Source organism: Gymnodraco acuticeps, unplaced genomic scaffold, assembly GCF_902827175.1.
Source record: "Gymnodraco acuticeps unplaced genomic scaffold, fGymAcu1.1, whole genome shotgun sequence".
Lineage (NCBI taxonomy): Eukaryota > Metazoa > Chordata > Actinopteri > Perciformes > Bathydraconidae > Gymnodraco > Gymnodraco acuticeps.
Window position 1 is genome coordinate 102,219 of NW_022992193.1, and position 14,286 is coordinate 116,504.

The 14,286-nt window shown below is 39.2% G+C and overlaps 2 protein-coding genes across 2 annotated transcripts in view; one reads left to right on the forward strand and one right to left on the reverse strand.

Moving 5' to 3' along the window:
- LOC117539293 (oxysterol-binding protein-related protein 11-like) overlaps window positions 1-4,458 on the reverse strand; it is a 54,086-nt gene extending 49,628 nt beyond the window's left edge. The window contains 9 exon segments of the mRNA XM_034205405.1: window positions 209-407; window positions 2,429-2,614; window positions 3,219-3,298; window positions 3,508-3,525; window positions 3,528-3,558; window positions 3,560-3,683; window positions 3,960-4,028; window positions 4,342-4,406; window positions 4,408-4,458. Coding sequence (XP_034061296.1) covers window positions 209-407; window positions 2,429-2,614; window positions 3,219-3,298; window positions 3,508-3,525; window positions 3,528-3,558; window positions 3,560-3,683; window positions 3,960-4,028; window positions 4,342-4,406; window positions 4,408-4,458 — 823 coding nt within the window.
- A 1,123-nt stretch (window positions 4,459-5,581) lies between these two features.
- Window positions 5,582-12,301, forward strand: LOC117539364 (glycerol-3-phosphate dehydrogenase 1-like protein). Its single transcript, XM_034205519.1, is given in 14 exon segments — window positions 5,582-5,598; window positions 6,544-6,646; window positions 6,648-6,686; window positions 6,688-6,723; window positions 7,420-7,488; window positions 7,490-7,560; window positions 8,111-8,250; window positions 10,241-10,353; window positions 10,434-10,476; window positions 10,479-10,549; window positions 10,551-10,669; window positions 10,719-10,722; window positions 11,631-11,737; window positions 11,829-12,301. Coding segments are annotated over 14 exon segments (1,029 nt in total). The 3' UTR covers window positions 11,926-12,301.
- The last annotated feature ends 1,985 nt before the right edge of the window (window positions 12,302-14,286 follow it).

The following is a 14,286-nucleotide window of genomic DNA, read 5'->3' on the forward strand; positions in this document are numbered from 1 at the left end:
GGAAGCAGGGCTGCATGTTCAAGGCTAAGATTTGTCGTCAGGCAGCACAGGAGCAGCTTTATTTGGAAGAAAAAGACACTTCTGCTTGGTGAAATAGCAGATCCCCTCTTGCTATGCATACATTAAGTTGTTCTCAATGATATATTCAAAGACAAAACAGGAACAGGCACCATCACACAATGTATACACCCCCCCCCCCTCCACTCACCTCCCAGGGAGCCCCTCAGTCTGGCCACCTGCTGCAGGTGCAGGATGTGCAGGCACTCGTTGAGGCAGTTCATGGTCGCCATGGAGGTGGCCTTGAGCATCAGCAGATCCTGGTCTAGTGGGGAGAACCCGGGGGTCGCGGGCAGACCCTCGATGCTCTGGATCACGTCTCTGTGCTGGCCCTGCGCCTGGGTCATCATCTGGAGGCGGATGATGAGGGTTGTTTAGTTATTCAGGGTGAAAACACATGTATGTGTGTATATATATATATATCTGTGCAGGTACTTTTAAAATTGTTTTCCTTTTTTAATCTGTGCACTTTAACATTAAAAACTTGTGCCAATGTCCCCTTACACATCTTATTTTTTCCTCTTACTAAAAAAGTGTAACCATTGTGTGTAGAAGCTACAACAAACAGACATTAATACAACTCAATTATTCATTAGTCTTTGAATCAGCAATTCTACAATTGTAAGTAAGGTAAGGGTCTTATTCATAGATCAGCACAAACATTTGAAATCGAGTACCTTTATCTAACTCTTTTGCTTATTAGTACATGGGACAAATACTGTATATATTGTCCTGAGGGAGCTTATAAAAAAACGAATGCTGTCAAAATTATCGCGTTAACGGCGGTAATGAATTTTTTGAATTAATTGCATTAAAATATTTAACGCATTTAACGCATGTGCAGAATGGCCCGCCCCATACATCCCACCAGTGGCAGCGCCAGGGTATGGCTGGGGTAGGCTACACCCATACCAAGAAATGGCTTAGCCCCACCATGAACAATGATGTTAAAGTTAGCAAAATAAAGTCCGCCAACTCGCGCCGAGAATTGCACAGCAGAGACTCCCCCCTTCACTGGCGAACTGCGCTGAAACAGCTGATCACAACGTTCACACTCTGTGGTCACGAAGTACTCCACTAGCCCTGGCCCCCCCCCCCGTCGACTTTCCTGAAGTACTCCCCCGTTGATAGAAATCAACACGTAATGAATTAAGACCCCACGGTTTGATGATTGATAGGGGCTCTCTTTCATTTTGACACACAGAAAAATGTTACAATAAACATGTTAAATGGATATATCCGCCTTCTTTCATTTATCTTTCCATTCCCACAACAATATACATAAAGAAATGACATATTTTGGACATAGTTCGAATGGTGATTAATCATGATTAATTAATTTTTAAGCTGTGATTAATCTGATTACAAATTGTAATCGTTTGACAGCACTAAAAAAAACACATGATTGATTCAAACTGAGCCGTGCTGCTGTTATTAGAAACAACAGCACCCTCTTGTGGACAATGACCATCATACAAATGGGTCAAAGGGAACACGAGAGACACTAAATACATCTGAAGCAACTAAATCCTACTGTAATTAGTTTAAATTAACCACTAAATATCTTGTCGACCATGGCAGGAATATGGATGTATTGATATGTTTTAGGGACGAATATGATACAAATGATTGGTAGTCAAGGAAACTGATATTCAACGTTTGGAAGCAAAGTAAAAATGAAGCACAGAGTAGAAAAGCATATGTGTGATACATTTTGCAAAATACAGTTTATGTGCTGGTCCTGATGTCTCAAGCATAATAAGCTTTATTGTATAGCACTTTCCATACAAGAGTCCAAAGTGCCTTACAGTAGAGAATTGACACAGATAATTGATCAGACTTGCTCCCACTTTGCCTGTTTTTAAATCTCGTTTAAAAACCTACTTGTTCTCCAGTGCTTTTGCAGACCACGTATAAGAGGTATCAGTCTGTGCTTTCTAAATTGGGGTTTTCTATTTTGTTGTGTTTTTAAATCGTGTATGAGGGTTTTCAGTCTGTGGCTATAAGTATGGTTTTATTGTCTCGTGGTTTTATATTAGTTTATTTTCGTCCTATCGATTTTGTCTAAATGTATTTATGCTGCTTTTTTATACATGTATTGATGTACAGCACTTGGTCAACTTTTGTTTTTAAATGTGCTATATAAATAAAGTTGGATTGGAAGGATTGGATAATTTATATCACATAGAATAAAGTTACCAGTAAAGAGAAACATAAAATTAGCATTGAATAGACATTTCATATAAAATAGATTAAAATGTTAGACACTATAATGAAATTAACATTACAACTCGAAATAATCGCAGATTTGGGATGATATTAATAATATTAAATGTTAACAGTAGCAGGAGACTGAGTGTGGCAGCAGTACCTCTCGGGCCTCCATCAGGTGGTCCGGCAGCAGAGACCTCTTGCTGGAGTACAGCGACGAGCCCTTGTTGGCCTGCCAGCTGAACAACAACGCAGGGTTTTGGCTGGGCCGCCGCACAGACATCGGTGAGCTGCCGCTGCCCTGAGACGCCATAGAGTAGCTCCGGGACTTGGGCGGGGGGTTAGTCTGTGCAAGGCAAATTGTTCACCTGATCATTTAAAACCAAATTCATTCAGCTCCTGAATATTTCTAACCACTGCTTAAAGAATGATGTGTTTTTAGTTCTAGTGTAATTTAGCCCTATGGCTCTGATTGGTTCGCCTGTGATAGACATTCCCAAAACACCTACTGGAATCACGAGACCAAAGGATGAGATATGCGCTTTCAAACCAGGTTGGCAATAATATATGCATTTTTGATTGGATTGAGCCATTTGATTGGCCCGATGGATTTAGAAATACCGGAGAAATTTCACGTTTTAATGGTAGATCAATATATCTCGATATGAGTTATAACTGTGCTGACACACACTAATTGCATTTTAGGGTTAGTTCTTTTTTTATATCTCGCTTTGCTCAATTGCTTCATTGTATTTGAGGAAGTAAAGCATGAAACTGAAGAATGTCCAGCTCACATCCTGACATTGTTATGTTTATCCAAACCTTAAATGGATATTATACACTGTTGTATTGACTGACATCTATTCTAAATACAGTTCCCAGTCATTTATATACATACAATCTACATGTATTTGTGTGCCTCCTCTTTTATTATTTGCACACGATCTTACCTTCCCCATGGCCTCTGTGTGGTGCTGGGTGCAGATCTGCAGACGGCTCACCCAGTGCTGTCTCTCTTTGGCATCGGTGGCTGAGAGACACACAAAAAGCCAAACCATGTTAACGTTACTCTGCGATGCATCTTACTCAGCATCAATTTCAGCGTGCTTCTCTGCATCTAGGAGCAGCTAATGGAAAACATTCAGATCAATACTGTATGATGGATGGTGATTACAGTAAGACGTAAAATAATTAGGCAACGATCAGACATAAGACTGTTAATGTGCATTAGGTACCCACCCCTGAGTTTGTACTGCTCCCGCTGATGGCGTTGACGGTGAAGGTATGAGAAGTCCTCATCGCTGGGGGAGATGACGGCCCCTGCCAGGGGGAGCATACCCCGGGGCTTCTGGGGTCTTGACTGCTCATTGACAAAGTACTCCAGCAAGCCCACCTCATTGTTTAAGACGAAGAACCTGCATTTGTGATTTTAACGCTATTTCAGTGAAACAATGCCGTTTTGTCAACATCAATGATTTTTGCTTGTTTTTTTCTACTAATACTTTCAGATACACTTGTATGCATGAACAACTGTACAACTGGTACACAAATACAATGTCAGTCCACGTACAACCAGATTGGCGGATTGGATTACAGGAAGGAATTTGGCTGAAAGTGGTTGTGTCTTCTTATTCTTGGGACACCATACTGTTTAGTTTGGTGTCATATTAAAACACAGATATAAAACTCACCTGTATTGCCACCCTGTTACAAGGTTGGTGTATTTCATCAAGTAGCCATCGATATTCTCCATGTGGTCACTGGAGGTTATCAAGCAAAAAGGAGACAATGGACACTTCAGATACTTGGACACACCCATAGTGCATGCACACATTAATCACACAGCGTTGACAGGTTTGCTCAAAGGGCAATCTGATTTCACTGTTACCTGTCAGATTAGAAAGCACATTTAATTCCTAATCATTAATTTAAGAGCAAATCCGCCACACATTGCACAGTGAAAACACATGATAATTAACTGAACATTGTGTATTATTACAAACTTGCTCGATAGAAAATACGCCTTAAATCAGAAGGTTTAAAATGTATGACAGGATTTAAACAAACACCCACCTATACTGCCAGCTTTTGGCACTTACTCTCCCGGAGCTTGGGGTCCTGTTCTGGGGTAATACATCCCAGCTTTCCTTCATTTTCCGTAATTCGTATAGCCGTAGTTTCCCCTTGCATAATCACAAGCAACGAAGCCCCCTTCACAGACGCTAACTCAGCTTGTAGGCGTTAAGCTAACCTGGGAAGCTAGCTAACTAGCTACACTAAGTCACTACAGATTGAATTAAGTAAAACCTTATAACACAAGCAGCAAGTTCATCGCTTATTAACACCTCCCATACCCGACAGACGCTGTTAACTGGGTAAGTTGAAAAACGAAAGATAAAACATTTTTCAATTGCGCTAATTCAGGGAGTAGTCAGTTAGCCTGTGTATGCTAGCTCGCCTGATATTTACTGCCTGGCAGGAAAGCAGTCAGTGACTACAGCGCGAGCTTCCTGTGTATCGTTTGTTTCTTTATTGACAAGGGGTAACAAAACATTCAGGTAAACAAAAACAGGCGCATACAAGTGAAACAGTTATTTAAGACCATAGACTGTATATATAAAGTGTAAGACTCAAGAAGAGTATATCATGAGAATATTGTAGGACAATTACATCATAAATTAAATAAAAAACGAACACATAAATAAAAGGATATTAAATCAGAGATTTCAGTCCAAAAATATATAGAATTCCTTCAATTGTATTACTTTGGTATCCGATTAATTAAATGAGTGATTTGAGGAGTTAGCTAGTTGCAGGAGAATGGTTATAATACTATAAAATGTTCTTCCTCAGCATAACTTAGGTAGTAGTTTTTACATATGTTTAATAAATCAATAAACATTGTTTTGAAAGGTATCTTGACCGGAAAGTGTATTGAAGATGTGAATGGGCAGGTTCCCATATGTCCAGTCATTACTAATACTTAATAATAAATGACCGGTAAAAACATCAAGATACATTATGAATATAGGCTACGTTAGGTTGTCCTTTATACACCTAGTGCATCCATATAATGCATGCTTAGGTCGGCTGAACCATAACGTGGAAAAAATGAAGAATAAAGCGTTAAAATAGCTATTGTAGTTTGCATTATTATGGTATTTTCACTTGTGAGGAAAAAAAGAGGTGTAGCCGTGGTGAGGTGGGGGGAGGGGTGATAGACATTTATAGCAGGGCGTATGAGGAAGTTATTATACCAGGGATAAACAAAAGCAACCGCTTCAACCAGCAATAGGATTCGCATTTTCGCAATATGCCTGCAAAGAAAGTGTGCATCGTGGGATCTGGAAAACTGGTAAATTAACATCTGTATATTAATGCCTCTTCCACAGACATACTATTTATGAATGGGGACTGTACTGCTAGCAAATCGCGTAACTGAACTCGGATGGATATTTAGCAGATATCAGACCAAATATCGTCAAAATGCATAAGTCTAATGTATTACTCTTTTATACATCTCAATAAAAAATGCGAAAGTTAAAATCCAGCTGTTGAATGATCCAGTCTGCTGACAGCATCTTCTTACCGACCTCCAGGATAAAGCTACAAGCATTGCTCATGTTAGCTCAGATACGGTTATTCTGTCTGCTGCCTGACACATAAATCACCTTGTAGATACTTATCAAAGTGTTAGCCCTAAATGCACACGTGACACACCATTTGATTTCCCTTTTTTAAGTGCACAATGTGTTTCAATAGGGAGGACTGCATGACTTAATAAAGAAAATGCATTCATAAATACAGGATCTGATAAATAAATACTTTAAATAAACTGAAATAAAAGATATGTTGAAATAAAAAGGTTAAACAATAGAAAAATGCACAACCTTCATTAATTTAAGTAGATGTTGTCCTGCATGGTTATAAAAATATGAAGTGCTAATCTCTGTTTTAAGAACATTTATTTTAAATTGTTTGATTTTTTTTAAATTAAGCATCCTTATTTATTGTATTTACAGTTTTATTTAAATATATATGTATTACTATTATACATTTATTTGTTGAAACTAAAGTGTTTTTTGTCCTCTATTCATTTATTGCAAATCACATCCCTTATATTTATGGGAAATGTTTACTTTCCGACCTGCTTGGACCTAATTTCAAAAGTGTTTGACGCAGTAAAAGTGTAGTTTGAATTGAATGAGACCTTTTTCTCCGGTTAATGCTATAGTTTTCCCCTAATTGTCTACTTTTGTCCTGAACTCCCTCCAGGGGCTCTTCCTATTGCCAAAATATCGGGCATAATGTCAAAGCCTCCAAACGGTTCGACCCAATGGTGAACATGTGGGTTTATGAAGAGATGATCGATGGGAAGAAAGCTAACAGAGATCATTAATACTGAGCACCAAAATGTCAAAATATCTACCAGGTCACACGCTGCCCAGGAATGTGGTAAGTTCTCCAATTTAGGAACAGCAGTATCTACGGATGATCAATTCACTGCAGTCTTGAAACATACTTGGATTGTATAAGATTACTTAAATCCGACCATATGCATGTTATCACGTTTATTTCTTTGTCATTGTTGCAAACTGTAAGAGTTTCCTTGAGTTTCACATGGATTTGACCTGTGGGAGAGAAGCAGGATGAGCAAACGCATCGTTTTCAAAAGAGAATAGTTATTGATCTGTTTATTAAGCTTTATTAATAGTGTTGTGTATCTTGCGTTTACTGTTGTGTGTGTGTGGTTTATTTGTGGCGTCATATGGATATTTTCCAAGGGGCCGATAAGAATTTGTTTGTTTGTACAAATTCTTCTCGTCGTATTTCTAAATCAGTTTTGTATTTCTTTCTTATAAAGACCTATTTTATATTTTTGTTATCATTATGGATGTTTTTAACCAGTTTTCTTTGCTGTGAAATGTACACATTCAATTCAATTCAATTCAAAACCTTTATTTAATAGTTAGTATAAACGAGAAAATGATATGGGGACCCAAGACGGTGCCATTCAAGCGACCAATCTGGTAATAAAATACATTTATTAAAGAAAAAATAATTTGCAAAGCCAGACTTGAATAAGGTGAGTCTACGTTGTTGATACTCAAAGATCTGACACTATTAAGGGACGATTTATTTCCTCGCTAGGTCGCTGTTCCAGACATCTCAGAAGCCGTCAAAGGAGCGAAGATCCTGGTCTTTGTAATCCCTCACCAGTTTCATCAGCAAGCTGTGTGATCAGATCAAACCCCACATCTCAGAGGGAACCACGGGATATCGCTCATCAAAGTAAGATCCACTTCGTCATGTCAGGATTTCCTCACAGCAAAAAAAGGGAAACAGGGAAATAGTGTCAGCTGACTTATTGTTTTTGTGGCCACGACATCATGGGATGTAGAAGTTGAGGCAACGCACTGATTTATCGCTATCAAACCCTAAATTATCCATAACTAACACCCTTTCCAGGAGAGAGTTTTATGACACTAAGTCAAAGGACAGAAGCTGTTTCTAAATAATAATAATATAATAATAATACACTTTATTTGATGAACACCTTGATGCACAAAGCAGTGCTTTACAGAACAGAAGAAAACATTACAACAATATAAAAATAAATAGAGAACAAGATAAAACATCAGCAGTGACCCTAATGGAATTCCCTGAAGTAAAGCTGACAACAAATTAAAATGGGTTACAATAAAACCAATTTAAAAATGTCAAATAAAAGCAAAACAGAAATAATACAGTAACACGGACAATGATACCAGTGAGAATTGAAAGTTAACCCAAAGAATTGAAAGTTAACCAAAGCGGTTTCTAATTGGTTATTGTCTCCCAGGGTATCGATGAGGGGACCAGATGGACTGAAGCTCATCTCTGACATCATCCGAGAGAAACTGGAGATAGAGGTCAGCGTCCTTATGGGGGCCAACATCGCCAGCGAGGTCGCAGATGAGAAGTTCTGTGAAACCACCATCGGTACGTTTTGTCTATTCAGCTGCCAAAAAAAGCTGCCTGGATGCTGTTGGTGGTCAGATAAGGAGAACAATACAGCGTTACTTCCCTGTTAAAGGTCCCCTATTATACTATTTTCTCCTTCAATATATTATAGGTCTTAGATATATACAAACATGTCTCTGAGTGTTGGCTTGAAATACCAATCAGATCAGTACAGCATCCCATAATCCCTCTGTTTCAGCCCTGTTTCAGAGTGCTGATTCTCTGTCTGTTACTTTAGATCAGGGGTAGCCACATGGTGCCCGCGGGCACTCAGTCGCCCGCAGGGGCAACGTGAGTCGCCCGCTGGAGCATGTTCTAAAAATAGCTCGCCAAGCAAATCCAAAATGTATAAATAACACAAAAAAAAAAAGGAAATTGTGATTAAAGAATCTACCCTATGCATGAACAAAACCTACATCATAGCGAACTCTATCTACTTACTTACTTACTCTATATCTAACACCCCCTCCTCCCCCCACCCCCACAATGAATATCGACCAATCACGTTCTTGCTTGATTTGCGGACCAGCGTTGCAGTCGGGAAGAAAAGCAATGTGGCACCTCCCCCGTTGATTTTCCTTCTGGCAGAATCTACACAACACAATCAGCCCCATTGAACAGCCTATCATGCCAGCCTATACTGCACATGAGGGCAGAGTTTTACTGTGTGTGTTGAAACTTGCATATATATTTATTGCACTTGACGCACACACACGCATGGCGTAATCTCCACTGGGGACAGGGGGGGACATGTCCCCCGCACTTTTCGAATCCCGTTTGTGTACTGTCCCCCCACTTTACAAATATGTTTATTATTATTTTTTTAACGCAAGCCGTCATCGCCACGGAGGAGCACACAGCCTCTGTGAGCGAGCGAGACAGAGGGAGAGAGAGAGAGCGAGGGAGTTAGGGAGGGAGGGAGAGAGCGAGAGAGCTAGGGAGGGAGGGAGAGAGCGAGAGAGCTAGGGAGAGCACACTTTTATCTATTTAATATAAAGTAAGAAATCATTCCAATGTGTACTATAGGACAGTACAAAGAACTGTTTAAAAGGGGAGTGATCAGTAAAATATGCATAAAGAAAAAGATAGAATGCTAAATAGGTAACATAAGATAAGAATAAACAAGTTTAAATGATTTGTTATTGGTTGTGATCATATTCTAAAGATGTTTTGATTATTGAAAAGTATACAGCTCCCTTTCATCTGACTGTTGAGAGCTGTATCCATACATTCATTTTGTGCTCAAAGTGCACCAGATTGATGCATTTCACTTAAAAACATCTTCCCGGGGGTGCATGCCCCCAGACCCCCCTAGAGGAGGTGAGGACCCCCCTGGAGGATGTGAGGCCCCCCCTGGAGGATGTGAGGCCCCCCCTAGAGGATGTGAGGCCCACCCCCAAATAAAGCAGGTTAAAATAATTCAATTGCATACATGTTATTTTAGTAAACACTGAAAACGGGGTCCCACAGACCCAAACAGCACACAAAGGTTAAAGGTAAGCATATAATAATGTTAAAATGTGCTAAATATATACACTGCAAAAAACAAAAAAAAAGAGGAGTAAAAGTAGCCTTGTTTTATTTTTTGAAAGTAGCCCTCATCCTAAAAAAAGTTGGTGACCCCTGCTTTAGATGAAAATAAGGATCCACGCCCCTCTGAGAGAGATTTGGTTAAAAATAACACAAGGGGGGTTACCTTGGTTGGTGATTGGCTAATAGTTGCACAAGCCAAAAAATCGTTATGACATCATAAAGTGGCCAAAATCTGATCAGCTCATTTTCAGACAGATTTTTATATAAATGGATCAGGACAAAAAGAGAGGGGGTCTTTTTTCCTGAAACTTTCAGAATCTCTTTACACAGAGGGGACACATGTGGATGTAGAAGAGACATGAAAAAGTGGATTTTGCATAATGAGTGTTCTTTAAGCAACATTGTGTTCCTCCTTTTGATACACTTTTTAATGCAGGGGCAAGAAATGAAGCAAACGGCCACATCTTCAAAGAGCTGCTTCAGACTCCCAACTTCCGCATCACTGTGGTGAAGGCGAGTGACACAGTGGAGCTGTGTGGAGCTCTGAAGGTAAGGTAGATATTCCTTATTATTAAAAGAGGTTCCACATTTGTTATCCTCTCTTAACGTGTTAATCCAAAATGTTGCAGAATATCGTGGCAGTAGGAGCTGGATTTTGCGACGGGCTGGGTTTCGGGACAATACCAAGGCGGCGGTGATCCGGCTGGGTCTGATGGAGATGGTGGCCTTCGCAGAGATCTTCTGCAAAGGGCCCGGTGAGCTCCGACACTTTCCTGGAAAGCTGCGGCGTGGCCGACCTCATCACCACCTGCTACGGGGGACGGAACCGCAAAGTGGCGGAGGGCCTTTGTCCCGCACGTCCAAGGTCAGTCCCATTACTTTAAGAAACTCTAGAAAACTGGACACCATTATAGGCTGGTAACTGTATTCACCATTTCAGAAAAAACATAAATTCGTTCAATTTAAGGCAGCTTTCATTAACTATGCCCCAAAGCTATGGAACAAAAATACCTGTGTAGACATCAGGGAAGCCAGCTTCGGTGGAAGACTTAAAAAAAAAACACATTTGTACTATTTAGCATTTTAGGAAGCAAACTCCTGCTCTCTACTGCACTCTCATTTTAACCTGTCACCTGATTGTGTGATTGCACTATCCTCCTTTTAATCGTTTCATCGTTGTACCTTTAATCTGAATATATTTAGTATATGTCTACTCTATGAATTTTTTGTTTGTATGTATGTATTTTACTGGTAACTGCATTTTCTGTGAGATGTCTATGTGAAGCACTTTGAGCTGCACTTATTGTATGAAAGGGGCTATACAAATAAAGATTATTATTATTAATTCAGTTAGGAATGCTTGAAAATAGTTGCAATCAGTTAAAGTTGCATCAGTTATTTTAAATGTATAATATGTATAGTATTGAAGTATGTTATAATGAGTGAGATCTCTTGTATTGATCTACTTGTATACACTCAAATACTGCATGTAGCCCAAAAGCTTGGTGTACTCCATTACATTAATGCACACAATATCTGTTTTTTTTATTATTACTGCACATATTTTACTCCATTCTAGTTATATGTAAATGCTGCTATATTTTGTATTATTTTTTAATGTTATTATAGTTTTCTTAAAATAGTTTTCTATCTGTGTTCTACATTTTTGTTTTACTTTTATGTATACATCCTGACATCAAGTCAAATTCCTCTTACGTGTACCTGGTAATAAACCTGTTTCTGATTCTGATTCTAACAACAGCATACGATATATGCTATTTGATATTATAAGGAAACAACATTAAAACTCATGTCTTTTTCTACAGTCTATTGTTGAGCTGGAGGCAGAAATGCTGAACGGGCAGAAACTTCAGGGCCCGCAAACATCTGCCGAGGTCTACAAGGTCCTAAAGAAGAAGGACATGGTTGACAAGTGAGTCCATTGACTTCTTTAAAAACTGTCGCATAGCCTTTACGTCCTATAAAAATGATGCCTAGGCTTAATGTGTGTTTTTCTTCTACAGGTTTCCATTGTTTTCTGCAGTGTACCTGATCTGCTTTGAGGGCAAAGAGGTGAAAGAGTTCATCACCTGTCTGCAGAACCATCCAGAACACATGTGATGGGTCTGCACAACTGCAATAGCAACTGAAAACCACTGGAGGGCGGAAGAGATTCATCCAATGAAATGCACAATAGAGCAAGGGAAATACAACCAATGGCACTTTTTGAAAACATTTTTTATTGGTGGACAATTTTAAAGCTTAAAAATCACATTTTAATGTCATTTTATAAAATGTTTTCAGTTATTCATTTGGCTGGAAGTGTCAGGTAATGAAATACAGAGCTCTTTTTTGAAGGCTGACCACTAAACTATCTGTTCTAACCAAAAACAAAATCAGGATTTTGTATAGTAACTTTTCACTACATGACAGTTAGTTTACAAATTGAATCTCAGGGTATAGTTATTTTCTCAATAAAATGAATTTGGGAGAATTTGCAAGCTGTTGTCATTTCAGAACCAACATTAGTCCAGCAAGCTGTGACAAGTTGTCAAATGAAATGTTTTGTCTGGACACACTGGTAATTGTAATGTCTCACAAGTGCTCTGCATTATTAGATAAAGAAGATGCTCTCATTGTATTTCCAGTGTGTCCAGACTAAATGGGAACCTTTACCCAGAACCACCCCTGTTTTTGCAGCTCTGTGATTGAGTTGTGTGCTAGATCACAGTCGTTCTGAAGCTGATTCCCACGAGGGACCTCAGTAACTCGGTATGAGAAAGCAGATTAAAGAACAAACGGCGTCCTTGTCTTCCATCAAAACCAAGTTACAGGTCAGACGGTGAAACCTTTGATAGTGTCTGCCTCTGTGTCTGTATGTCTGAACCTTTCTTATCACACTCTGATTTCATATCAAAAGTGTATTTCAAACATGGACATTAAGTTCCTTCTCCATGTGGTGCTTTACTTTCCCAGGACATCAAAGGGTTCAATGGGGGGGGGGGGTGATGGAGGAGGCACCAGTTTTAGGAGAAGGGGCCTTCCACGAGTTCCCATGGGACAACGGGGGTCCACAGGTCGTTGTCCTTTGCAGATTCTCATCTCCGAACAGCAAACTGTCATCGGTGGTTTTGATCGAGCCGAGACCCTTGTGGTGGTTTGACACAATCCCAGATCTTTCTGTTTCAAAGAGAAGGCCCATCTTCAGATGAGACCCAAGTTTGAAAGAGGAGCTTAATCGCCACGGGTAACCTTGTATGTCGGGTACCCCCCGACCCTGACCCCATGCACGCACACACACACACACACACACACACACACACACACACACACACATTTACACTGTTTTTCAGTGTGAGACCCTTAGGACAGTGAAGGGTAATCACAAAAACAGCATGGATCTTCTTCATTACCTTAAAGATGCACTACAGTGAAGGTATATATATATATATATATATATAGGTTCAACTTAATATTATTATACAGAGGTGGGAAGTAGTGTAGTACAAATACTTTGATACTGTACTTAAGTACATGTTTCTGATATCAGTACTCCACTACTTATTTTTCTGACGACTTTTTACTTTGACTTCTTACATTTTTAACACCTGTACTTTCTACTTCTTACATTTTCCAAACAGGCTGGTTCGTTTGAATGTGTGTTTGGTGGCGTGATCATTATTATTTAGAGTCATTGCGTGCCTATTGATTTGAACACGATCTGTGTATCCATCATTTCCTGGTCTTCTCTAAAGAAGAGGGACCAATGAAAACTTATTACTTAAGTACATTTCGAAACCCATACTTCTTTACTTTCACTTGAGTAAATAAGTTTAGGCAGTACTTCTACTTTTACTAGAGTATTTTTAAACATGAGTATCTGTACTTCTCCTTAAGTAAAGTATGTGTATACTTTTGCCATCTCTGTTATTATATACCTAACCCAATACAAAACGTTTCAGTTTTTTCAGTGTTCTTTTTTCCATGCGTGAAAAAAGTTATACTTCTTCGCCTTGCAATTCTTTGTTATGGAAACTTGATATCAGTCTTTCTGTTGGCATACAGACTGGAATCGAGTCCCAAGTGAAAAATAATGTATCTTTAAAGCTGGCTTATTAGCAGTTGTATCTCTTTTGTTTAAACCTGAACTGAAAGAGAAATGTGAAAACAACAATTAGTGGCCTAAGGGAGAGTTGGAGTGAAATGACAAAGGTTTCTTCTGAAGATGTACTCACTATAAAAGCTGTTGACAATCCAGAGGTACTGGAATTCTGTCTCTGGGAAGTTCAATTCACCTAAATTCACCTTTATTAGGCAGCTATATCAAATTGAAATGTGATGCTACTAGTTCGCTATATTGTTCTGGATGTGCAATCCAGCTGCTGCTGGCAAACAAACAAGTTTACCAATAGAAATGTTTTGGTGACAAATGATCTCAATTTTGCATTTATAGATTGTTTTTGCTTGGCAGAAAAATCGGGT